The 26,016-nt window shown below is 46.1% G+C and overlaps 1 protein-coding gene and 1 long non-coding RNA gene across 5 annotated transcripts; one reads left to right on the forward strand and one right to left on the reverse strand.

The window, feature by feature from the left end:
* Window positions 1-821: 821 nt before the first annotated feature.
* On the forward strand, window positions 822-24,134 carry LOC118371933 (alpha-N-acetylgalactosaminide alpha-2,6-sialyltransferase 2-like). 3 transcript variants are annotated; one of them, XM_052477690.1, is made up of 11 exons: window positions 827-984; window positions 3,041-3,170; window positions 5,347-5,715; window positions 13,035-13,281; window positions 15,526-15,691; window positions 16,167-16,341; window positions 17,068-17,206; window positions 17,365-17,468; window positions 19,612-19,695; window positions 20,550-20,649; window positions 23,802-24,134. In XM_052477690.1, exons 3-11 carry the CDS (start codon window positions 5,501-5,503, stop codon window positions 23,970-23,972), a joined length of 1,401 nt encoding a protein of 466 aa, XP_052333650.1. In that variant the 5' UTR covers window positions 827-984; window positions 3,041-3,170; window positions 5,347-5,500; the 3' UTR covers window positions 23,973-24,134. The 3 variants fall into 3 exon arrangements, with proteins under 3 accessions (XP_052333648.1, XP_052333650.1, XP_052333649.1); XM_052477689.1 differs by having other exon boundaries at window positions 830-984; window positions 2,965-3,170; XM_052477688.1 differs by lacking the exon at window positions 3,041-3,170 and having other exon boundaries at window positions 822-984.
* Window positions 18,836-19,411, reverse strand: LOC127911367 (uncharacterized). Of its 2 annotated transcripts, none has more exons than XR_008078072.1 (3): window positions 19,280-19,411; window positions 19,050-19,214; window positions 18,836-18,951 (listed from the first exon to the last, which is right to left on the reverse strand). It is a non-coding gene; the product is annotated as an uncharacterized LOC127911367 (long non-coding RNA). The 2 variants fall into 2 exon arrangements; XR_008078071.1 differs by having other exon boundaries at window positions 18,838-18,951; window positions 19,083-19,214.
* Window positions 24,135-26,016: the final 1,882 nt, after the last annotated feature.

The raw sequence follows: 26,016 nt of genomic DNA on the forward strand, positions 1-26,016 counted from the left end.
TGTAAAACGTCAGCCATGTTCTTCGGCGCCACACAATTAACACGCTAGTTAGCTACCGCACGTTCTTGTCAAACTGTTAACGGAGTAGCTAGCAAGCAACAAGTTATGCCAAATAACAGGGCAAATAAATCAGATTTGACCATTCAGAGAAGTCTCATGGCCAGGAATCAAATTTCTATCTGACGTCAAACAACCTACAAAGCTGGCTTGAAATATCCGATTCCATGTGTATTTTGGCTGGTCAGACTGCAGGAAAGAGAACAGATTTGAATCAGATATGCAAAAAAAAATGTCTTTGAGTCACTTCAAACTGTCAATGTGAACAAGGCTTTAGACAAGCTAGCTACTCTAACTTGATTGATGGCTTCTTGGTAGCTTGTTATGAGATTGGGAACCTATCTGGGCTATCTAAAGCCAACTCCACAAAAATGCTCCGTGGCTAGTAGTAATACAGAAAAACAAAAACTAAAGTTTACATTTTAGTTGTAAAACATTTTTAATGGACAAATCTGAGGGGTCACTAGCCCCCAATTGGCATGACACCTCTGCTCTGGACAGTTAATTTTTTTGTGGAATAAATATCAGAATTGGGCTGCCTGTGTGAACACAGCCATTGTGACCATAGCAACGCTATTCCTCTAACGCTGTCGTCTCACGTCAGACTTTATTGTAGACCGGGGTGTATTCACTTGGAACTAAAGAGAACGAAACGGGGCTGAACCTTGGTGAATTTGTCAAATAGAAACGCTAGTTTTCGTTGCAAAACAAAACGGTTTGGACTAATGATTACACCCCGTAGTAAATGTTCCCTCTCTCCCAATTGCCAGCATCTGTTGCTCATTTCACAATCGTCCCGCCCATGCTGTGCGGTGCCGGCGCTCCGGTCTATTAGTCAAAGAGTTCTTCTGGTTTAGATGACTTTCTACTGTCGCTACTCTCCTACTATGCAGACAGATAACTGTCACTAAAGAAGACTCGTCACAGGTAAGTGGATATGGGGACATTTTAACTTTTTATTTTCTATGTTTAGCTTTGTGTTGTGAAAAGGGGGGAGAGAGATCTCAGAGTAGTGACTTGCTGTTTCTCTGAGGGTGATCATGGTAATCGGTGCAAACCATGAACTTTAACAAATACCATCAAGTTTACAGCTTTTTTTCTTCTTCTTAGGATTCGTTCAGATTTTTAGGAGAATTAAATCAAAAGAGGGGAAAGTATTTTATTATCATCATTATTCAACTGAATTGGAAAAAAAGGTGACAGATAGCACAGCCAAGATTATAAAATACATTTTAAGACCTTTTTTTAAGGTAAAATGTTTGCTGTCTCTATTCTCCACAAAATGTCAAAGTTTTCACAGATGTGTTGAACAGGGCTAATCTGAGGATAAAGGTTTTCCTTCCATTCCCTGGTCATCTATCTTCAAACAAACACTGAAGAATAAGTCAGGGAAAGTAAATAGTTGACATTTTAATGACCTCCGTCTTACAGCAGTTTGATAAATGTTTACTGATGAATTTATTACATTTTGGTATGTTTAAAATATTTACTCTACACTACTTTGACAACACAAACTGAATCCAGGACAGCTGAACGCATTCTTCCTTCTCCCTACAGTTTTCATCCATCAGCCCAACGACTGGCTCATGTGAACTACAATCTCAAAACTGTGTTTTAACATTGATAATCAAGGCATGCGATATGGGCTTGGAAATGTATGGCCTATTCATTTATTGAATTTAATCAGCGAGACAGAATGTAACCGTTCCACAGCCATACAGCTATGGATGCTGCCACCTAACCAAACTACACTTCCTCAGTAAAGCTTGCACACAGATGTCCGGAGCACACTAGATGGCTAACTCCAGAGGGGGGTGTAGATGTCTCCCACACTACCTCCAGAGGTGGACGTCTTGTCTGGTTTACAAGCACTGTAACGTGGAGATATGACCGTAACAGATGTCTCCCACACACAGACTCAACCTTTTGTATCTGTGTCATTCTAGTGTATGTGACAGAATGAGTAGTGTCATTTGAGGCTACCTTCATTTTTTAAAAAGTAGTCCATTTTCTTCAGAATTGTCGGATCCCTCCTGGTGACCTGGTTGGACATGACTCCAACAGGGTCACCAGGAGGGATCAGCCAATTAATTGGAAGTCCCACCTAGTTGACTACATTAAAGTGGGGGAAGCACTCAATGGCGCTGTACGTGCTAATACAGACTTTGGGCCAGTAAAGTTCTCTATCATTCTCTATTCTGCCACAATACCTCCTGGAGGTAGTGTGTGAGTCATCTACTGTACCTCACATACCCCTCTCCTGTGGGGTACAGCATATAGCCAATAGCTCTCCCACATCACATACCCTGCAAGAATGACCTTTAATACCAGTAGACAATATATATATATTTTTCTTTTTTTTCTCTTTTAGCCCAATTGAAAATGTAAAGGCTTTTATAATACCCACACTCTTTTGAATCGTGGCATTGATGAAGTGTGCAACACTATGTGTGGTATGGTTTTAGATGAGAAGCTTCTGTATTGCTTGTAATTGCTATCTTTCTTTTGTTAGTCTAAATGTTACGTTATGCTAATAGCTGCAGTCCCACATGAAGCAGGAATGTGGCTTTGGCCACTCCACATCACAAGGCTAGGGTAAACAGACAAGGTTTATCTGACGTTAAGGAGTATGTATTTCACTCATGTAAATCCAATCGGAACAGAATGTAGTGCCCTAAGGCCATGTTATCCGCCCAGCACTGTGTTTACCATGTCATTGTAGTCAGAGGGAGGTGACAGATGAGGTATAGAAGTGCGTGTTCTCATACAGAGTAACTGTTGACATTCAAAACGTTCCTCGTGGTTCGTCACAGCCAGGGGGAGGAGCATGTGAACAATACATTGATTGCCCTCCAAAGGCCATTTTTTTTTTTTGTCTTTTTACATTAATGTTTTATTTCTATATAGACCACTACTTTTGACCTGAGCCACTTGGGACAGAGACATTTCCTCAGATGTGATTCTGGTTTCCTGGTGTTTCCAGTACTGGTGCCAGGAAAATAACCTCTCCCTCGACGTCAACAAAACAAAGGGGCTGATCGTGGACTTCAGGAAACAGCAGAGGGAGCACACCCCTCCCCCCTATCTACATCCTTGGGACCGCAGTGAATAAGGTGAAAAGCTTCAAGTTCCTCTGCGTACACATCACTGACATTCTGAAATTGTCATCCCACACAGACATGAGGCTGAAGAAATTCCTTCTTGGCCCCTACGACCCTCACTAACTTTAATATGTACAATTGAGAGCATCCTGTCGGGCTGTATCACCGGCTGGTACGGCAACTGTACCTCCATGCAACTGCAGGGCTCTCTCGAGGGTGGTGAGGTCTGCCCAACTCAGCAGGATTGGCGAATTCGCCACTGGCGCTCTGTGCTCTTCACAGATGAAAGCAGGTTCACACTGAGCACGTGACAGAGTCTGCAGACGCCGTGGAGAACATTCTGCTGCCTGCAACATCCTCCAGCATGACCGGTTTGGCGATGGGTCAGTCATGGTGTGGGGTGGCACTTCTTTGGGGGGCCGCACAGCCCTCCATGTGCTCGCCAGAGGTAGCCTGACTGCCATTAGGTACCGAGATGAGATCCTCAGACCCCTTGTGAGACCATATGCTGGTGCGGTTGGCCCTGGGTTCCTCCTAATGCAAGACAATGCTAGACCTCATGTGGCTGGAGTGTGTCAGCAGTTCCTGCAAGAGGAAGGCATTGATGCTATGGACTGGCCTGCCCGTTCCCCAGACCTGAATCCAATTGAGCACATCTGGGACAGCATGTCTCGCTCCATCCACCAACGCCACGTTGCACCACAGACTGTCCAGGAGTTGGCGGATGCTTTAGTCCAGGTCTGGGAGGAGATCCCTCAGGAGACCATCCGCCACCTCATCAGGAGCATTCCCAGGCATTGTAGGGAGGTCATACAGGCACGTGGAGGCCACACACACTACTGAGCCTCATTTTGACTTGTTTTAAGGACATTACATCGAAGTTGGATCAGCCTGTAGTGTGGTTTTCCACTTTTAATTTTGAGTGTCACTCCAAATCCAGACCTCCATGGGTTGATAAATTTGATTTCCATTGAATTTTTGTGATTTTGTTGTCAGCACATTCAACTATGTAAAGAAAAAAGTATTTAATAAGAATATTTCATTCATTCAGATCTAGGATGTGTTATTTTAGTGTTTCCTATTTTTTTGAGCAGTGTACATGGGATGGACATGGAATCACTGGTCACTTTAATAATGGAACACTAACCACTTTAATAATGGAACACTAATCACTTTAATAATGGAACACTGATCACTTTAATAATGGAACACTGATCACTTTAATAATGGAACACTGATCACTTTAATAATGGAACACTGATCACATTAATAATGGAACACTGATCACATTAATAATGGAACACTGATCACATTAATAATGGAACACTGATCACTTTAATAATGGAACACTGATCACTTTAATAATGGAACACTGGTCACTTTAATAATGGAACACTGGTCACTTTAATAATGGAACACTGGTCACTTTAATAATGGAACACTGGTCACTTTAATAATGGAACACTGGTCACTTTAATAATGGAACACTAATCACTTTAATAATGTTCACATACTGCTTTACTCATCCAATATGTAAATACTGTATTCTATTCTACTATGTTTTAGTCAATGCCACTCTGACATTACTCATCCTACTATTTATATATTTCTTAATTCCATTCTTTTACTTTTTAGATTTGTGAATTGTTAGATATTACTGTAGTGTTGGAGCTAGGAACACAAGCATTTCACTACACCCGCAATAACATCTGCTTCATATGTTGTGTGTGTGACCAATAACATTTTATTTGACTTATCACAAGTCAGTCATCATGACCCTCTTCTTGTCTGGTTTAGGGATAGTGGGTTTACCATGGTTGAGCAGGGTTAAACGGGTTTGAGCAGGGTTAAACGGGTTTGAGCAGGGTTAAACGGGTTTGAGTAGGGTTAAACCGGTTTGAGCAGGGTTGTCAGAGATGGTACATTTTGACAGTTACTCTGCCGTCACTGTATTATTCTGGAAGGATGAAGGCTTCACCTGGCCAGAGGGAGTTCCTGTACCATGATTCATCAGTGGCAATGAACAGTCCAAAGTAAATACCTATCTGCCCCTAAAATAGAGGGATCTGAAAAAATACAGAGAGACTGTACTTTTGTGCTCAAAGGTTTAATTAAAAAGGGATTATTGGGAGCAGCTCTGACACGGTAAAGTTTGCTCTCTCCATTTCTCCTCTCTCTGTCTCTCCAGACTGTCATGTGGTAAGAGAGGCCCCAGAGTAGTGTGCACCTCTGTGGACTCATTTTACAGCCAACTCCAGCCCTCGTCTCTTTCCTCGTTGCCCCCCTGAAAACCTGAACATCCTCCTCAGAAGGACATTGGTTACTCCCCACATTCCTCCTCAATGGAAGGGAAAGGGCACCCACGCAGCCGGCTGCTCAGGCTCAGGTCCACGATGACGAGCATGGGGCTCCAGAGGAGGCTATGGCTGTGCTTCCTGGGTGTCAGCTTCCTGCCAGTCATCTATATCATCTATTTGAACCTTGAGATCACCTGGGTCATGGACAACCTGAACCTGACCCAATTCCCTGGCATCTGGTACACACAGGAACCCAAGAGGTAAACGAACAACGATGCAACAATCTAAAACTCCTGGTGGAAAATATTACACTTCTAATAATGTTTTCATTCATAGTTTGTGAGAAGTTATACCGTATAAATTAATATCACGACGGCTGTGACGGAAACGGCAAAGTTTTGGGATAATTTTGTAAATGCCGACAAAATAATTTGTATCGTTTGACATGGTGGGATCTTTTTGTGTCTTATTTTTTGTGTCTTAACATCATATAACCTGGAGAAACCATGCCGTTCAGAAGGCTACAGATTCAATAGTTTATGACGAGCTTCACCGGGTGGCGAAAGCACTCGATCGTGATGCTCCTTTTCCAATTCATATCAAAGGCCCTTAATGTGGTGACATGACGATCAATGCTTGACTGTCGTTTGACACATTTTTAAATAGTCTCGCGCTTATCCATAATAATCTCATGTAGACTAGGGGCCTGAGTGCGGTGTGTTGTGAATGTATTGTAATGTTTTTAAAATGGTATAAACTGCCTTATTTTTGCTGGACCCCAGGAAGAGTAGCTTCTGCTTTGGCAGCACATAACGGGGATCCATAATAAATACAAATATCCCGCACGGCCTGCATGCACGGTATCTGCCAGCTGTTGACTAAAGCACACTTGACAAGACCAGAATAGGCACATTTGCTATTTAACCCAACAGTTTTTGTGACAACTATTGGCAGAGTTGAAATGCGATGGAAACACATTGAATTTTAGATTTTTTTAAAATAGAATATTCGCTTGAATATGGGGCGGCAGGTGGTTAGAGCGTTGGGCCAGTCACCGAAAGGTTGCTAGATCAAATCCCCGAGCTGGCAAGGTTAAAAATCTGTTGTTTTGCCCCTGAACAAGGCAGTTAGCCTACCGGGGAACAGTGGGTTGTCATTGTAAATAAGAATTTGTTTTTAATTGACTCGTTAAACAAATAATAAAAATCTGTCACCAATTGGATGGAACCCGAGCTACTGTCTGGGAATGTTAAATGATTAGTGTGTTGTGTAATTCAAAAGCAAAGATTTGGAGGGATTTTAATTTATTAAAAGGCTGAACTAGTGGAATTAATGTATTAACTAGTGGAATTAATGTATGAACTAGTGGAATTAATGTATGAACTAGTGGAATTAATGTATGAACTAGTGGAATTAATGTATGAACTAGTGGAATTAATGTATGAACTAGTGGAATTAATGTATGAACTAGTGGAATTAATGTATGAACTAGTGGAATTAATGTATGAACTAGTGGAATTAATGTATGAACTAGTGGAATTAATGTATGAACTAGTGGAATTAATGTATGAACTAGTGGAATTAATGTATGAACTAGTGGAATTAATGTAACTGGAATTAATGTATTAACTAGTGGAATTAATGTATTAACTAGTGGAATTAATGTATTAACTAGTGGAATTAATGTATTAACTAGTGGAATTAATGTATTAACTAGTGGAATTAATGTATTAACTAGTGGAATTAATGTATTAACTAGTGGAATTAATGTAACTGGAATTAATGTATTAACTAGTGGAATTAATGTATGAACTAGTGGAATTAATGTATGAACTAGTGGAATTAATGTATGAACTAGTGGAATTAATGTATGAACTAGTGGAATTAATGTATGAACTAGTGGAATTAATGTATGAACTAGTGGAATTAATGTATGAACTAGTGGAATTAATGTATGAACTAGTGGAATTAATGTATGAACTAGTGGAATTAATGTATGAACTAGTGGAATTAATGTAACTGGAATTAATGTATTAACTAGTGGAATGAATGTATTAACTAGTGGAATTAATGTATTAACTAGTGGAATTAATGTAACTGGAATTAATGTATTAACTAGTGGAATTAATGTATGAACTAGTGGAATTAATGTAACGAATTAATGTATTAACTAGTGGAATTAATGTATGAACTAGTGGAATTAATGTAACTGGAATTAATGTATTAACTAGTGGAATGAATGTATTAACTAGTGGAATTAATGTAACTGGAATTAATGTATTAACTAGTGGAATTAATGTATTAACTAGTGGAATTAATGTAACTGGAATTAATGTATTAACTAGTGGAATTAATGTATTAACTAGTGGAATTAATGTATTAACTAGTGGAATTAATGTATTAACTAGTGGAATTAATGTATTAACTAGTGGAATTAATGTATTAACTAGTGGAATTAATGTATTAACTAGTGGAATTAATGTAACTGGAATTAATGTATTAACTAGTGGAATTAATGTATTAACTAGTGGAATTAATGTATTAACTAGTGGAATTAATGTATTAACTAGTGGAATTAATGTATTAACGAGTGGAATTAATGTATTAATGTATTAACTAGTGGAATTAATGTATGAACTAGTGGAATTAATGTAACTGGAATTAATGTATTAACTAGTGGAATTAATGTATTAACTAGTGGAATTAATGTATTAACTAGTGGAATTAATGTATTAACTAGTGGAATTAATGTATTAACTAGTGGAATTAATGTATTAACTAGTGGAATTAATGTATTAACTAGTGGAATTAATGTATTAACTAGTGGAATTAATGTAACTGGAATTAATGTATTAACTAGTGGAATTAATGTATTAACTAGTGGAATTAATGTATGAACTAGTGGAATTAATGTAACTGGAATTAATGTATTAACTAGTGGAATTAATGTATTAACTAGTGGAATTAATGTATGAACTAGTGGAATGAATGTATTAACTAGTGGAATTAATGTAACTGGAATTAATGTATTAACTAGTGGAATTAATGTATTAACTAGTGGAACTAATGTATTAACTAGTGGAATTAATGTATGAACTAGTGGAATTAATGTATGCAACGTTTATTCCTTTTTATTTATTTATTGAAACTCTGCCTGTCTGTCTCTGCCTCTCTGCCTGTCTGTCTCTGCCTGTCTCTCTGCCTCTCTGCCTGTCTGTCTCTGCCTGTCTGTCTCTGCCTGTCTGTCTCTGCCTGCCTGCCTGTCTGTCTCTGCCTCTCTGCCTGTCTGTCTCTGCCTCTCTGCCTGTCTGTCTCTGCCTCTCTGCCTGTCTGTCTCTGCCTCTCTGCCTGTCTGTCTCTGCCTGTCTGTCTCTGCCTGTCTCTCTTCCTCTCTGCCTGTCTGTCTCTGCCTCTCTGCCTGTCTGTCTCTGCCTCTCTGCCTGTCTGTCTCTGCCTCTCTGCCTGTCTGTCTCTGCCTCTCTGCCTCTGCCTGTCTGTCTCTGCCTGTCTCTCTGCCTCTCTGCCTGTCTGTCTCTGCCTCTCTGCCTGTCTGTCTCTGCCTCTCTGCCTCTGCCTGTCTGTCTCTGCCTGTCTCTCTGCCTCTCTGCCTGTCTGTCTCTGCCTCTCTGCCTGTCTGTCTCTGCCTCTCTGCCTGCCTCTCTGCCTGTCTCTCTGCCTGTCTGTCTCTCTGCCTGTCTGTCTCTCTGCCTGTCTGTCTCTGTCTCTCTGCCTGCCTGTCTGTCTCTGCCTGTCTGTCTCTGCCTGTCTGTCTCTGCCTGTCTGTCTCTGCCTGTCTGTCTCTGCCTGTGTCCTCTGTCTCTGCCTGTCTCTCTTCCTCTCTGCCTGTCTGTCTCTGCCTGTCCTGTCCTCTCCTGTCTGTCCTGCCTCTGCCTGTCTGTCTCTGCCTCTCTGCCTGTCTCTCTGCCTGTCTGTCTCTGCCTGTCTGTCTCTGTCTCTGCCTCTGTCCTGCCTCTCTGCCTGTCTGTCTCTGCCTCTCTGCCTGTCTGTCTCTGCCTCTCTGCCTGTCTGTCTCTGCCTCTCTGTCTGTCTGTCTCTGCCTGTCTGTCTCTGCCTGTCTGTCTCTGCCTCTCTGCCTGTCTGTCTCTGCCTCTCTGTCTCTGCCTCTCTGCCTGTCTGTCTCTGCCTCTCTGCCTCTCTGCCTGTCTGTCTCTGCCTGTCTGTCTCTGCCTGTCTGTCTCTGCCTCTCTGCCTCTCTGCCTCTCTGCCTGTCTGTCTCTGCCTCTCTGCCTGTCTGTCTCTGCCTGTCTGTCTCTGCCTCTCTGCCTGTCTGTCTCTGCCTGTCTGTCTCTGCCTCTCTGCCTGTCTGTCTCTGCCTCTCTGCCTGTCTGTCTCTGCCTCTCTGCCTGTCTGTCTCTGCCTCTCTGCCTGTCTCTCTGCCTGTCTGTCTCTGCCTGTCTGTCTCTGCCTGTCTGCCTGTCTCTCTGCCTCTCTGTCTCTGCCTGTCTGTCTCTGCCTCTCTGTCTCTGCCTGCCTCTCTGCCTGTCTGTCTCTGCCTGCCTCTCTGCCTGTCTGTCTCTGCCTGCCTCTCTGCCTGTCTGTCTCTGCCTCTCTGCCTGTCTGTCTCTGCCTGTCTGTCTCTGCCTCTCTGCCTGTCTGTCTCTGCCTCTCTGCATGTCTGTCTCTGCCTGTCTGTCTCTGCCTCTCTGCATGTCTGTCTCTGCCTGTCTGTCTCTGCCTGTCTGCCTGTCTGTCTCTGCCTCTCTGCCTGTCTCTCTGCCTCTCTGCCTGTCTGTCTCTGCCTCTCTGCCTGTCTCTCTGCCTCTCTGCCTGTCTCTCTGCCTCTCTGCCTCTCTGCCTGTCTGTCTCTGCCTGTCTGTCTCTGCCTGTCTGCCTGTCTCTCTGCCTCTCTGTCTCTGCCTGTCTGTCTCTGCCTCTCTGTCTCTGCCTCTCTGTCTCTGCCTCTCTGTCTCTGCCTGCCTCTCTGCCTGTCTGTCTCTGCCTGCCTCTCTGTCTGTCTGTCTCTGCCTGTCTGTCTCTGCCTCTCTGCCTGTCTGTCTCTGCCTGTCTGTCTCTGCCTCTCTGCCTGTCTGTCTCTGCCTGTCTGTCTCTGCCTCTCTGTCTCTGCCTGTCTGTCTCTCCCTCTCTGCCTGTCTCTGCCTCTCTGCCTGTCTCTGCCTGCCTCTCTGCCTGTCTGTCTCTGCCTCTCTGCCTGTCTGTCTCTGCCTGTCTGTCTCTGCCTGTCTGTCTCTGCCTCTCTGCCTGTCTGTCTCTGCCTCTCTGCCTGTCTGTCTCTGCCTCTCTGCCTGTCTGTCTCTGCCTCTCTGTCTCTGCCTCTCTGCCTGTCTGTCTCTGCCTCTCTGTCTCTGCCTCTCTGCCTGTCTGTCTCTGCCTGTCTCTGTCTGTCTGTCTCTGCCTGTCTGCCTCTGTCTGTCTCTCTGCCTGTCTGTCTCTGCCTCTCTGCCTGTCTGTCTCTGCCTGTCTGTCTCTGCCTCTCTGCCTGTCTGTCTCTGCCTCTCTGCCTGTCTGTCTCTGCCTGTCTGTCTCTGCCTCTCTGCCTGCCTCTCTGCCTGTGTCTCTGCCTGCCTCTCTGCCTGTCTGTCTCTGCCTCTCTGCCTGTCTGTCTCAGCCTGCCTCTCTGCCTGTCTGTCTCTGCCTCTCTGCCTGTCTGTCTCTGCCTGTCTCTCTGCCTGCCTCTCTGCCTGCCTCTCTGCCTGTCTGTCTCTGCCTCTCTGCCTGTCTGTCTCTGCCTGTCTGTCTCTGCCTGTCTGTCTCAGCCTGTCTGTCTCAGCCTGCCTCTCTGCCTGTCTGTCTCTGCCTCTCTGCCTGTCTGTCTCTGCCTGCCTCTCTGCCTGTCTGTCTCTGCCTCTCTGCCTGTCTCTCTTCCTCTCTGCCTGTCTGTCTCTGCCTCTCTGCCTGTCTGTCTCTGCCTCTCTGCCTGTCTGTCTCTGCCTCTCTGCCTGTCTGTCTCTCTTCCTCTCTGTCTCTGCCTGTCTCTGCCTCTCTGCCTGTCTGTCTCTGCCTGTCTGTCTCTGCCTCTCTGCCTGCCTCTCTGCCTGTGTCTCTGCCTGCCTCTCTGCCTGTCTGTCTCTGCCTCTCTGCCTGTCTGTCTCTGCCTGTCTGTCTCTGCCTGTCTGTCTCAGCCTGCCTCTCTGCCTGTCTGTCTCTGCCTCTCTGCCTGTCTGTCTCTGCCTGCCTCTCTGCCTGTCTGTCTCTGCCTCTCTGCCTGTCTCTCTTCCTCTCTGCCTGTCTGTCTCTGCCTCTCTGCCTGTCTGTCTGTCTGTCTCTGCCTGTCTGTCTGTCTCTGCCTGTCTGTCTCTGCCTCTGCCTCTCTGCCTCTCTGCCTGTCTGTCTCTCTTCCTCTCTGCCTCTGCCTCTCTGCCTGTCTGTCTCTGTCTGTCTGTCTCTCCCTCCCTCCCTCCCTCCCTCCCTCCCTCCCTCCCTGCCATAGCCCTTGGGTTTCACCTAAGCAGTGATTTTATCTGAATGCCAGTTATTTGAAATCGGCCTGTTCTGCCACTCCTTTTTGTTCCAAACTGTCTTTCCATAGTACATGTTGCATCAGTCCTTCAGTTGTATTTCCTGGTGGTGACTATCACCTTTTTGATCTCAGATATCACAGGTATCGGTTACGCCCTAATCCAATTTTGGTTTATTACCTTTGTCCTTAATTTTTTTTTTAAACCTTTATTTTACTAGGCAAGTCAGTTAAGAACAAATTCTTATTTTCAATGACTGCCTAGGAACTGCCTGCTCAGGGGCAGAACGACAGATTTGTACCTTGTCAGCTCGGGGATTTGAACTTGCAACCTTCCGGTTACAAGTCCAACGCTCTAACCACTAGGCTACCCTGCCGCCCCATTAAATGACTGGAGGACACAGGTCCAGATATGACTCAGTGCATTGGGGCAATATTACTCTGTAGAGCTCTTTGGCATTTTGTTGTACTGAAAATACATCCAGACACAATCAGGCCTTATTGTTTATTTAATATAAGTGCACTTGGCCAACATCAATGTGGAGGATACAGGTCATTTTATGAGACGGACGATTGTTGTCTTTCCCTACCAAACACGATGCAGTTCTACCATTGGCACATTGAATAGCATACCACTTCTCCGTACTGTTTTACTCAGAATAAATCAAGACTAGGGTTGTCCCGGACGACGACAACAACAAAATATTGGTCGACCAAAGCCTATCGACCAGTTGAATAATTAGGGTCAGCCATAATCCAGACTCTACCACAAATTAGCCTGTAAGAAGAGAAGTTGTAGGTTAGTGTAAAATACATTTCAATAATGGTGAAATCTGACAACACTTTATAATGACTAGGCTCAACTCTAGATAATGTTTAGAAAGCCATTTTAGGTTCAGCTTCTCTGCTCAATTTGGGTCACATGACCACAGTTGACAGAGCGTGTGCTGTTTCTGCCGAGTCAGATACAGAATCAACATATTTCAGCTGTTACTGAGGAACTTTTGATTGTGTTAGAGAAATGTGAGTTTTTCCACAATTGGGTAGCAGGAGACAACGACATTTGACACATTTTGACATTACCCAGGACAGTTAAGGTCACACCGGTTTCAGCTCGAAGGTGTGTGTTTTGTCTCTTGCCAGGTTACATGACCCTGAAGAACCTCTTGTTGTCAATACGCTGTCAGATAATAGTAGTATCGCACCACCAACACCTTTAAGTTTAAAGGTGAAGTCCACATCCCCTGCCAGAGTCAGACCGTCAACAGAACCTGGAACCAGGACTACCAAGGGCTCTGATCTTAAAGGTGCTCTCCTCAAGTCCGCCAAACCAACAGAGCCACCCTTCATTGGCGACAGCTACTACAGTGAAGATGCCCCACCTCAAACAGTGAGTTGAAGTTCCCTTTTCTGATCTGTTCCTGTTACTCGATGTGATTGCTGTGTTTGATGTGATTGCTGTGTTTGATGTGATTGCTGTCTACTTCAGAGACCTTAGAAGGCCTGTGGTCTCCTTGCAGTCAATGCCGACTGATTGTACTTTCAGACACATGAAGCATGGAAGCCCCACTTTGTTATTTCCCATACTGTTTTTATACTGTTTTTATTTATTTACTTTTCTGCTCTTTTGCACACCAATATCTCTACCTGTACATGACCATCTGATCATTTATCACTCCAGTGTTAATCTGCAAAACTGTATTATTCGCCTACCTCCTCATGCCTTTTGCACACATTGTATATAGACTGCCCATTTTTTTCTACTGTGTTATTGACTTGCTAATTGTTTACTCCATGTGTAACTCTGTGTTGTCTGTTCACACTGCTATGCTTTATCTTGGCCAGGTCGCAGTTGCAAATGAGAACTTGTTCTCAACTAGCCTACCTGGTTAAATAAAGGTTAAATAAAATAAGGACAGTGGATATCTGTTTAAATCTCAGTCAGATGACATGAGTGATACTCTCGTTAATCACCAGATTACACAACCCAAAAGGTCATCAACGTGTAATTCATACAGCAATTTGATAAGCTCTGGGGCATCTTAAGCAATCTCCATATGACATTATGTGGAAAATTAGCCCAGTTCAATAATTACCTTTTTTATTTAACTGCAGGTCTGCATGGGAAAATTCCACCACTAGATGTTCTAAGGACTTGATGTTCTGCAATGATGTTGGCTGGTGTTTGCGTGTGTGTGGGATGTCTAGTTGAATGAATGCCAGTGAAAACTGGCTGGTGTTTTCTTTGGGCTCATGTCATATATTTGCCATTATACGTGTTTCCCAGACTGTGTTCTCTTACCCTCCTTGTGTCATCACTATAGAAGAATGTTGCAGCGTCATCACACGGTCAACCGAGTCGAGGAAAGAACATTGTACATTTCATATGAACAATGGCTGAGGTTCATTTGCCAAAACAGTCATTTCAGTTTATTAAAAGGAATTCTGCTTCGTATTTTTCCTATAATGTAGACCAAATACGGTCGAGCACAACGCAGAACTCTCCACTCTGTGTGGTGGTTTCTCACTGGCCTGGACTGTTTCGTCTTGATATCTTTCATAAGACAGATAAGATGTGAAGCATATGTGTTTATTTGATCCAGACATGTGGGTGGTACAGGAACACCGTACGGTTCAATGCAATCTCTTTATCTCTTTATCTCTACCTCTTAGTTTTGTTTGGTGGAGTGGTATGCACAACTCCCATCAAACTCTTTGTCTGCTTATCTCCCACTCGTTGACTTTCCATGATTCAGTGTTCCTCAGAAACAGTGAGCAGTTACCCTGATGATGAAGACCTAAATGGCCTCGTTTGATACAAGACCGTAGCTATGAGGGGACACCGAGGTTCGGAACCTTCTTTTTACTAAAGAAAATAAGTAACGTCCATATTATGTTGTGTGGAACGTTATGATGAAAGTTATATATATATATATATAATGTAAGGCCCGAGGGATAAGGGAGGTTCCTAAGTACAACGCAGAGTGCCTGGACACAGCCCTTAGCCATTGTATATTGGCAATATGCCACAAACCCCCGAGGTGACTTGTTGCTATTATAAGCTGGTTACCAATGTAATTAGAGCAGTACGTAAAAATAAAATAAAAATCATACTCATGGTATATACGGCTGTCAGCCAATCCGCATCCAGTGCTTGAATCACCCACTTTACAATGACCTTTGTGTAAATGCAGGTCTGCATGGTAAAATTACACCGTTTGTTCACTTTTAATGATGCTGATGTTGAGTCACTTATTGTTCTATAAGGACATTAGGTTGTGCTGGACCCCTGTACCGTGACAATGACAGGATATGATGTCATAGTACAGGTTTCCCACAATCTGTTCTCTTGTGCTACCCTCTTTGTGTCATCGCCATAGAATGTTGTAGCGGCATCATCACGCGGTCTACCCAGTGCTGAGTTAATGTGAGTTAATGTGTAGCGGCTAATGGCTATTAGGCTATGTGTTTGTAGATGGACTGAGGGTGAATGAAGCTACAGCAGCCAAGGTGATAATGTCTGGGGGTCATTTTTTACTTGTTTTCACTGTTCTCCAAATAGTATTTTAGAGTTTTGAAATTGTATTGAAATGCAGTAAATGAGCTTCAACTTTCTGAATGTAATTCCATCCAGGACTGTCCAGACAGTATTCGTAGCAGGGTGCCCCAGACAGACTTTGGGGTACGGTTTCTGGGCAGGATCCCTGTGCTTCAGTGGGCCAAGCATGCCACTCCAGAACAGTACCAGCGCCTCCGACTGTATCCAGGGACTCATGGCTGGGCAAACCTCGACTTTAACAGTACGTACTTTCAATACACGTTTGCATGAACGTTACAATGTGTTACTCCATACCAACTATTGTTTGAAAATTGGCTGACAAATCATGCTGACTACAAACAATCTAGTTCCACATCGTTGTCTGCCACTGTCTAACTCCAGTGCCCTATGATCCATGGTCACCCCAATAAAGATGTTACATGGCTTCAGAGATGGGAAACAAGACCCTTTATGGTCAGTCGATTGAGTACATCTGCACAACTTCACAGATGCATGGGAATCTCATATCAGCTCACATTTACAAGAGTAAACGATAGAATGATTCCACTGTTTTTACCCCGTGGACTTTATCCACGCCTCCCAGCTAGTGAGACGAGACACTGACAGTTGAGTGTAGTAGTCGTCCATTGGAAATGTGCGCGAGGCAGAGATTTCATCTTTTGGTTGGCTGTCTTCACCAGTTATTTTATTACATTGGAATGCTTCTGTTGTTGCAGCTCTGGTGTCGACCCTATCTGTTCTCAACACGTCAGCCAACTGGCACATGTTTGATGACTGGGATCGTCGTAGCAACGGCTCACGGTGTGTCCGCTGTGCGGTCGTGGGCAACGGCGGGATTCTGAATGAGTCAAAGAAAGGCTATGAGATTGACCAGCATGACTACGTATTCAGGTGAGACGCTGTCTTTGACCTTGTTTAGTCTTGACTTCCTCAATAGCCTGCGGGGGTGGTTGGACCTTCTTAAGTGGAAGATGTTCCTTGGAATGTGTATTATGTTAGTACAGTTGGCCTTCATCCTGTGTTTCATTTTGTCATTCAGGATGGCTGATTTCAAAGGCTCCTCAAGAGTCTGTTGAATGAAGCATGCATCTGGTTTCCGTGGTTACCTGAGTGTGGGGTCATTGACAGTGTTCATGTTCCTTCATGCCGTGGTTGTCGTTCACCGTGTTCCTTCCTGTGTGTCCTGTGTTGTAATTGGTCGTCTTTGACAGTGTTCCTGTGTTGTATAAAGATAATCATTTGGGAGGTGGTTATATTGACAGTTTGGTAAAACAGTAGGATAAAGACACATGGGTAGAGTCCATTCCACTCCCGTCCTTTTCTTTTCAGAGCTTTGTCACAAGGGACTATATAATAGAGAGGTGTTTTCTTTGCATATCCCAGCTCCCCCTGAGACACCCGCAGGGAGTGAGGTCATGGCCAGGGTCACCATTGTCCAGCACCCCTGAAGCAATTTGGGTTAAGTGCCTCAAAGGCACACGGTGGCAGGTTATTTTTCTCCACCTTGTCGGCTCTGATATTCGAACCAGCAACTTTTTTTTATTTTAATTTAATTTTTTTAAATGTTTATATTGGTTATTGATAAAGTTCTGTTTCATGCTTCTGTTGTTACTCCAGGACCAACGGAGCTGTCATTAAAGGCTTTGAGCAGGATGTGGGCTCCAGAACATCCTTCTACACGTTCTCCACCAACACACTCCGTAACTCCATGAGGAGCTACGCCGGAGCGGGCTACAGAGGACCACCGCTCTCTGAGGTGAACACTTCCATCATGATGATGATGATGATGGTTCACGATCACATTTACTCACTGGGAATAAACTTCATCCTCCATTTAATTAATTTACAGACAAACTCTTAACTTTCATTTACATTTTTGTCATGCATTCCCCTCGTTCTGTCTTTATCCTGAAGGAGACACGCTATGTCTTCCTGCCAGACCATGACAGGGATTATCTGCTGATGAAAGCAGCTGCCACACACACTCCAGTAGAGAGAGGACCAGAAAGGAGCAAAACGTAAGATACCGGATGGGTTCATCTCCATGGAGGTTTTGATTTCATTGCCCACACAGCATCTATGTGGATTTCCATTGTAATTAAATACCCTCAATTATTCCTTCTTTATTTACTAATGTTTTATTTATTTTACCTTTATTTAACTAGGCAAGTCAGTTAAGAACAAATTCTTATTTTCAATGACTGCCTACGAACAGTGGGTTAACTGCCTTGTTCAGGGGTAGAACGACAGATTTGTACCTTGTCAGCTCGGGGATTCGAACTTGCAACCTTTCGGGTACTAGTCCAACGCTCTAACCACTAGGCTACCCTGCCGTCCCTACACTCTAACCACTAGGCTACCCTGCAGTCCCTACACTTTAACCACTAGGCTACCCTGCCGTCCCTACACTCTAACCACTAGGCTACCCTGCCGTCCCTACACTCTAACCACTAGGCTACCCTGCCGTCCCCACACTCTAACCACTAGGCTACCCTGGCGTCCCCACACTCTAACCACTAGGCTACCTGCCGCCTCTACACTCTAACCACTAGGCTACCCTGCCGCCTCTACACTCTAACCACTAGGCTACCCTGCCGTCCCTACACTCTAACCACTAGGCTACCCTGCCGTCCCTACACTCTAACCACTAGGCTACCCTGCCGTCCCTACACTCTAACCACTAGGCTACCCTGCCGTCCCTACACTCTAACCACTAGGCTACCCTGCCGTCCCTACACTCTAACCACTAGGCTACCCTGCCGTCCCTACACTCTAACCACTAGGCTACCCTGCCGTCCCTACACTCTAACCACTAGGCTACCCTGCCGTCTCTACACTCTAACCACTAGGCTACCCTGCCGTCCCTACACTCTAACCACTAGGCTACCCTGCCGTCCCTACACTCTAACCACTAGGCTACCCTGCCGTCCCTACACTCTAACCACTAGGCTACCCTGCCGTCCCTACACTCTAACCACTAGGCTACCCTGCCGTCCCTACACTCTAACCACTAGGCTACCCTGCCGTCCCTACACTCTAACCACTAGGCTACCCTGCCGTCCCTACACTCTAACCACTAGGCTACCCTGCCGTCCCTACACTCTAACCACTAGGCTACCCTGCCGTCCCTACACTCTAACCACTAGGCTACCCTGCCGTCTCTACACTCTAACCACTAGGCTACCCTGCCGTCCCTACACTCTAACCACTAGGCTACCCTGCCGTCCCTACACTCTAACCACTAGGCTACCCTGCCGTCCCTACACTCTAACCACTAGGCTACCTGCCGCCTCTACACTCTAACCACTAGGCTACCCTGCCGTCCCTACACTCTAACCACTAGGCCGCCTCTACCTCTAACCACTAGGCTACCCTCCGTCCTACACTCTAACCACTAGGCTACCCTACCGTCCCTACACTCTAACCACTAGGCTACCTGCCGCCTCTACACTCTAACCACTAGGCTACCCTACCGTCCCTACACTCTAACCACTAGGCTACCTGCCGCCTCTACACTCTAACCACTAGGCTACCCTACCGTCCCTACACTCTAACCACTAGGCTACCCTACCGTCCCTACACTCTAACCACTAGGCTACCCTACCGTCCCTACACTCTAACCACTAGGCTACCCTACCGTCCCTACACTCTAACCACTAGGCTACCCTACCGTCCCTACACTCTAACCACTAGGCTACCCTGCCGTCCCTACACTCTAACCACTAGGCTACCCTACCGTCCCTACACTCTAACCACTAGGCTACCTGCCGCCTCTACACTCTAACCACTAGGCTACCCTACCGCCTCTACACTCTAACCACTAGGCTACCCTACCGTCCCTACACTCTAACCACTAGGCTACCCTACCGTCCCTACACTCTAACCACTAGGCTACCCTACCGTCCCTACACTCTAACCACTAGGCTACCCTACCGTCCCTACACTCTAACCACTAGGCTACCCTACCGTCCCTACACTCTAACCACTAGGCTACCCTACCGTCCCTACACTCTAACCACTAGGCTACCCTACCGTCCCTACACTCTAACCACTAGGCTACCCTACCGTCCCTACACTCTAACCACTAGGCTACCCTACCGTCCCTACACTCTAACCACTAGGCTACCCTGTACTGTTATCTGTTTGTTTTTCCCTTTTTAGACCTCCCACATACTTTGGAGGAAATGTGACTGTAGAAAAGTTGAAGATGTACCATCCAGATTTCATACGCTACATCAGAAACAGGTGTGTAAAAAATGTAAAGGGGGGGGTTTATCTTAGTACAAAGCACATAGTCTTTAGGAGAGTTGTTGTGGCTAATCCGAATCACAGCTGAGCTCTGATTATTTATATATATATATATATATACACACACACCTGGACTCAGGTATTAAAGAAACCTCTTTTGAAGTTCCAACTGTTTTGTGTGGGGAGCCACTTTATGATGGAGAACTCTTCCTACAATGGTTAGAGGTCCTCTGATGTTGAGGTTCATGTTCACTTCTGTGATTTTGTTTTTGTGTATTGAAATGTAACTGACCCCTGGTTGAGTGGCAGTGCCCATTTTTATCTCCATATCAAATAATTACCTTACTGTCATTTTGTTTATTTTATTTTTTACCATTTTTTGGGGAATTGAAAACAAGAATAGCTTCTTAGCAAAGAAACATTTCGCAAACGAGGATTTTGCTAAGACTCTCTGGGAGTGGTCTGAGTGGGGTGGGGGAAAACTGAAAACGAACTGTTATTGGCAGAAAGGTTTGGAACTCTCTTATTGGTCTATTAACTCATTTATCACCTGGTGATGTCACCAAGGAGGCCAGAACTCCATGCCACACCATCTAACACTTAAAGGTAATTATTATACCAAGACTCTGTTCGGGTGCATACTAATCAGGACTGTGGGGTGTGGGGTTGGCTCTCCTCTCAACAAGGAAAAGGTGGCAGCCAGGTCTGGTCTGTCCACAACCTTTTCTCCAGCAAGGGCATTTTAGGAAAGGACAAAATCCATTGTCCCTGAAGATACTTTTTTTGGGACACTATTTTAATGTGTGGACCAGCTGTATTGTTTAAATGTTCTCTTGTGTTTTATGTCGTAGGTTCCTCCGGGCCCACGCCATGCAGACCAAATACAAGGACATCTACCGTCCATCAACAGGTGCTGTGATGCTGCTGGCTGCGATACACACCTGTGACCAGGTACGGTACGACCCACCAGCGCCATTAAACAATAACTCTCTGGACATGACTGCACTGACCCTCCAGTTGGGCAGCATTTACTCTGACCCTGATAGTCTTCAAAAGCCATGTAAAACAGAAATACTACATTCTGCTCTGATCACTGTCTAAAGCAAAGGCCCATATGGTAATCATTGTTCTTGAGGCATGGAACACTAGATAAAGAAGAAAAAAGGCTGTGACTGCAGCAACTGACCTCTGCCCCCCCCTCTCTACCTCTCTCTCCTTCTGTCCCCCCCCTCTCTCTAACTCTCTCCTTCTGTCCCCCCTCTCTGCCTCTCTCTCCTTCTCCCCCCCCTCTCTGCCTCTCTCTCCTTCTGTCCCCCCCTCTACCTCTTTCTCCTTCTGTCCCCACCCCCTCTCTCTACCTCTCTCTCCTTCTGTCCCCCCCCCTCTCTGCCTCGCTCTCCTTCTGCCCCCCTCTCTCTAACTCTCTCTTCTTTCCCCCTCTCTAACTCTCTCTCCTTCTTTCCCCCCCTCTCTAACTCTCTCTCCTTCTGTCCCCCTCTCTAACTCTCTCTCCTTCTGTCCCCCCTCTCTAACTCTCTCTCCTTCTGTCCCCCCCCTCTCTGCCTCTCTCTCCTTCTGTCCCCCCCCTCTCTGCCTCTCTCTCCTTCTGTCCCCCCTCTCTGCCTCTCTCTCCTTCTGTCCCCCTCTACCTCTCTCTCCTTCTGTCCCCACCCCCTCTCTCTACCTCTCTCTCCTCCTGTCCCCACCCCCTCTCTCTACCTCTCTCTCCTTCTGTCCCCACCCTCTCTCTACCTCTCTCTCCTTCTGTCCCCCCCCTCTCTCTCCCTCTCTCTCCTTCTGTCCCCACCCTCTCTCTCCCTCTCTCTCCTTCTGTCCCCACCCTCTCTCTACCTCTCTCTCCTTCTGTCCCCACCCTCTCTCTCCTTCTGTCCCCACCCCCACTCTCCCTCTCTCTCCTTCTGTCCCCCCCTCTCTCTACCTCTCTCTACTTCTGTCCCCCCCTCTCTCTACCTCTCTCTCCTTCTGTCCCCACCCCTCTCTCTACCTCTCTCTCCTTCTGTCCCCACCCCCTCTCTCTACCTCTCTCTCCTCCTGTCCCCACCCCCTCTCTCTACCTCTCTCTCCTTCTGTCCCCACCCTCTCTCTACCTCTCTCTCCTTCTGTCCCCACCCTCTCTCTACCTCTCTCTCCTTCTGTCCCCACCCTCTCTCTCCTTCTGTCCCCCCCCCCACTCTACCTCTCTCTCCTTCTGTCCCCCCTCTCTCTACCTCTCTCTCCTTCTGTCCCCCTCTCTCTACCTCTCTCTACTTCTGTCCCCCCCTCTCTCTACCTCTCTCTCCTTCTGTCCCCCCCTCTCTCTACCTCTCTCTACTTCTGTCCCCCCCTCTCTCTACCTCTCTCTACTTCTGTCCCCCTCTCTCTACCTCTCTCTACTTCTGTCCCCCTCTCTCTACCTCTCTCTACTTCTGTCCCCCTCTCTCTACCTCTCTCTGCTTCTGTCCCCCTCTCTCTACCTCTCTCTACTTCTGTCCCCCCTCTCTCTACCTCTCTCTACTTCTGTCCCCCCCTCTCTCTACCTCTCTCTCCTTCTGTCCCCACCCCCTCTCTCTACCTCTCTCTCCTTCTGTCCCCACCCCCTCTCTCTACCTCTCTCGCCTTCTGTCCCCACCCCTCTCTCTACCTCTCTCGCCTTCTGTCCCCACCCCCTCTCTCTACCTCTCTCGCCTTCTGTCCCCACCCCCTCTCTCTACCTCTCTCGCCTTCTGTCCCCACCCCCTCTCTCTACCTCTCTCGCCTTCTGTCCCCACCCCTCTCTCTACCTCTCTCTCGCCTTCTGTCCCCACCCCCTCTCTCTACCTCTCTCGCCTTCTGTCCCCACCCCCTCTCTCTACCTCTCTCGCCTTCTGTCCCCACCCCCTCTCTCTACCTCTCTCGCCTTCTGTCCCCACCCCTCTCTCTACCTCTCTCGCCTTCTGTCCCCACCCCCCTCTCTCTACCTCTCTCTCGCCTTCTGTCCCCACCCCCTCTCTCTACCTCTCTCTCGCCTTCTGTCCCCACCCCCTCTCTCTACCTCTCTCTCTCGCCTTCTGTCCCCACCCCCTCTCTCTACCTCTCTCTCGCCTTCTGTCCCCACCCCCTCTCTCTACCTCTCTCTCGCCTTCTGTCCCCACCCCCTCTCTCTACCTCTCTCTCGCCTTCTGTCCCCACCCCCTCTCTCTACCTCTCTCTCGCCTTCTGTCCCCACCCCCTCTCTCTACCTCTCTCTCGCCTTCTGTCCCCACCCCCTCTCTCTACCTCTCTCTCGCCTTCTGTCCCCACCCCTCTCTCTACCTCTCTCTCGCCTTCTGTCCCCACCCCCTCTCTCTACCTCTCTCTCGCCTTCTGTCCCCACCCCTCTCTCTACCTCTACCTCTCTCTGCCTTCTGTCCCCACCCCCTCTCTCTACCTCTACCTCTCTCTACTTCTGTCCCCCTCTCTCTACCTCTCTCTACTTCTGTCCCCCCCTCTCTCTACCTCTCTCGCCTTCTGTCCCCACCCCTCTCTCTACCTCTCTCGCCTTCTGTCCCCACCCCCTCTCTCTACCTCTCTCTCGCCTTCTGTCCCCACCCCCTCTCTCTACCTCTCTCTCGCCTTCTGTCCCCACCCCTCTCTCTACCTCTCTCTCGCCTTCTGTCCCCTCCCCCTCTCTCTACCTCTCTCTCGCCTTCTGTCCCCGCCCCTCTCTCTCCCTCTCTCTCGCCTTCTGTCCCCGCCCCCTCTCTCTACCTCTCTCTCGCCTTCTGTCCCCACCCCCTCTCTCTACCTCTCTCTCGCCTTCTGTCCCCACCCCCTCTCTCTACCTCTCTCTCGCCTTCTGTCCCCACCCCCTCTCTCTACCTCTCTCTCTCGCCTTCTGTCCCTACCTCTCTCTCGCCTTCTGTCCCTACCTCTCTCTCTCTCGCCTTCTGTCCCCACCCCCTCTCTCTCTACCTCTCTCTCGCCTTCTGTCCCCACTACCTCTCTCTCTCTCGCCTTCTGTCCCCACCCCCTCTCTCTCTCTCGCCTTCTGTCCCCACTACCTCTCTCTCTCTCGCCTTCTGTCCCCACCCCCTCTCTCTCTACCTCTCTCTCTCTCTCCTTCTGTCTGTCGTGTTTGAAAACAGGTGAGCGCGTATGGCTTCATGACTCCAGACTATGTGAAATACTCTGACCACTACTTTGACCACCAATATCACCCAGTGGGTTTCTTCATTAACCACGACATGAGGATGGAGATGACATTGTGGCAACAACTCCACCGTGCAGGCCTCATCACTCTCTACATGCGCCAGTGAACTCAGGAACTAACTCACTCAAGGTTGCTACGGCAACGACCACCTGCCGTAGGATTAAAAAAAAGTCATAAACTGTATATTTATATATTTTCGAACAAAAAAAATATAAATTCAACATGGTGTTGGTTTTATGAGCTGAAATAAAACATCCCAGAAATGTTCCATATGCACAAAAAGCTTATTTCTCTCAAATGTTGTGCACAAATTTGTTTACATCCCTGTTAGTGAACATCTGCCATCTGACAGGTTTGGCATTTTAGGCAGAGTTCCTCTGTTCAGTGTCTGTTCTTTTGACCATCCTAATCTTTTATTGGCCAGTCTGAGATACGGCTTTTTCTTTGCAACTCTGCCTAGAAGACCAGCATCCCGGAGTCGCCTCTTCACTGTTGACGTAGAGACGGGTGTTTTGCAGGTACTATTTAATGAAGCTGCCAGTTGAGGACTTGTGAGGCGTCTGTTTCTCAAACTAGCCACTAATGTACTTGTCCTCTTGCTCAGTTGTGCACCGGTGCCTCCCACTCCTTCTATTCTGGTTAGGGCCAGTTTGCGCTGTTCTGTGAAGGGAGTAGTACACAGCATTGTACGAGATCTTCAGTTTCTTGGCAATTTCTCGCATAGAATGACTTCCATTTCCATTTCGCAGAACAAGAATAGACTGAGTTTCAGAAGAAAGTTATTTGTTTCTGGCCATTTTGAGCCTGTAGTCGAACCCACAAATGCTGACGCTCCAGATACTCAACTAGTCTAAAACAGGCCAGTTTTATAGCTTCTTTAACTAGCACAACAGTTTTCAGCTGTTTTCACCTTGCAAAAGGGTTTTCTAATGATCAATTAGCCTTTTAAAAATGAACTTGGATTAGCTAACACAGCGTGCCATTGGGACACAGTGTTGGTTGCTGATAATTGGCCTCTGTACGCCTATGTAGATATTCCATTAAAAAAAATTAATGTACAACATTAACAATGTCTACACTGTATTTCTGATAAATTAGATGCTATTTTAATGGACAATTTTTTAAAAACAAAGACATTTTCTAAGTGAGCCCAAACTTTAGTGTGTGTGTGTGTGTGTGTACACAGTACCAGTCAAAAGTTTGGACACCTCCTTATTCACAGGTTTTGCCTCATTTCTACCATGTACTACATTGTAGAGTAGTGAAGACATCAGAACTATGAAATGACACATATGGAATAATGTAGTCACCAAAGCGGTGTGAAACAAATAAAAATATATTTGAGATTCTTCAAAGTAGCTACTCTTTGTCTTGATGACAGCTTTGCATTCTCTCAACCAGCTTCATGAGGTAGTTACCTGGAATGCATTTCAATTAACAGGTGTGCCTTCAAATTTAATATGTGGAATTTCTTTCTTTAATTTGTTTGAACCAATCAGTTGTGTTGTGACAAGGTAGGGGTGGTATAGAGAAGATGGCCCTATTGGGTACAAGTCCATACTATGGCAAGAACAGCTTATCGGCAAAGGGGAAACGACAGTCCATTACTTTTAGACATGAAGTCAATCCGGAAAATGTCAAGAACTTTGAAAGTTTCTACAAACTTTACAGTTGGCACTATGCATTCGAGCAGGTAGCGTTCTCCTGGCATCCGCCAAACCCAGATTTGTCCGTCGCACTGCCAGATGGTGGATGTCATAAGGTGAATGCACCAATTTGTAAGTCGCTCTGGATAAGAGCGTCTGCTAAATGACTTAAATGTAAATGTGTAGAGTGGTCCATCACTCCAGAGTACGCATTTCCTCTGCTCCAGAGTCCAATGGTGGCGAGCTTTATATTTAGACTCACTAAATGGTTCCTCTACAGATGACTCACTAAATGGTTCCTCTACAGATGACTCACTAAATGGTTCCTCTACAGATGACTCACTAAATGGTTCCTCTACAGATGACTCACTAAATGGTTCCTCTACAGATGACTCACTAAATGGTTTCTCTACAGATGACTCACTAAATGGTTCCTCTACAGATGACTCACTAAATGGTTCCTCTACAGATGACTCACTAAATGGTTTCTCTACAGATGACTCA

Source organism: Oncorhynchus keta, chromosome 24 (genome assembly GCF_023373465.1).
Source record: "Oncorhynchus keta strain PuntledgeMale-10-30-2019 chromosome 24, Oket_V2, whole genome shotgun sequence".
In the NCBI taxonomy this organism is placed as follows: Eukaryota; Metazoa; Chordata; class Actinopteri; order Salmoniformes; family Salmonidae; genus Oncorhynchus; species Oncorhynchus keta.

Coding starts and splice junctions, on each gene's coding strand:
- LOC118371933 (XM_052477688.1), top strand. CDS start 5,501: ATGGAAGGGAAAGGGCACCCACGCAGCCGGCTGCTCAGGCTCAGGTCC. Junction 17,207..17,364: donor GAGGACCACCGCTCTCTGAG/GTGAACACTTCC, acceptor TTTATCCTGAAG/GAGACACGCTATGTCTTCCT. Junction 17,469..19,611: donor GGACCAGAAAGGAGCAAAAC/GTAAGATACCGG, acceptor TTCCCTTTTTAG/ACCTCCCACATACTTTGGAG.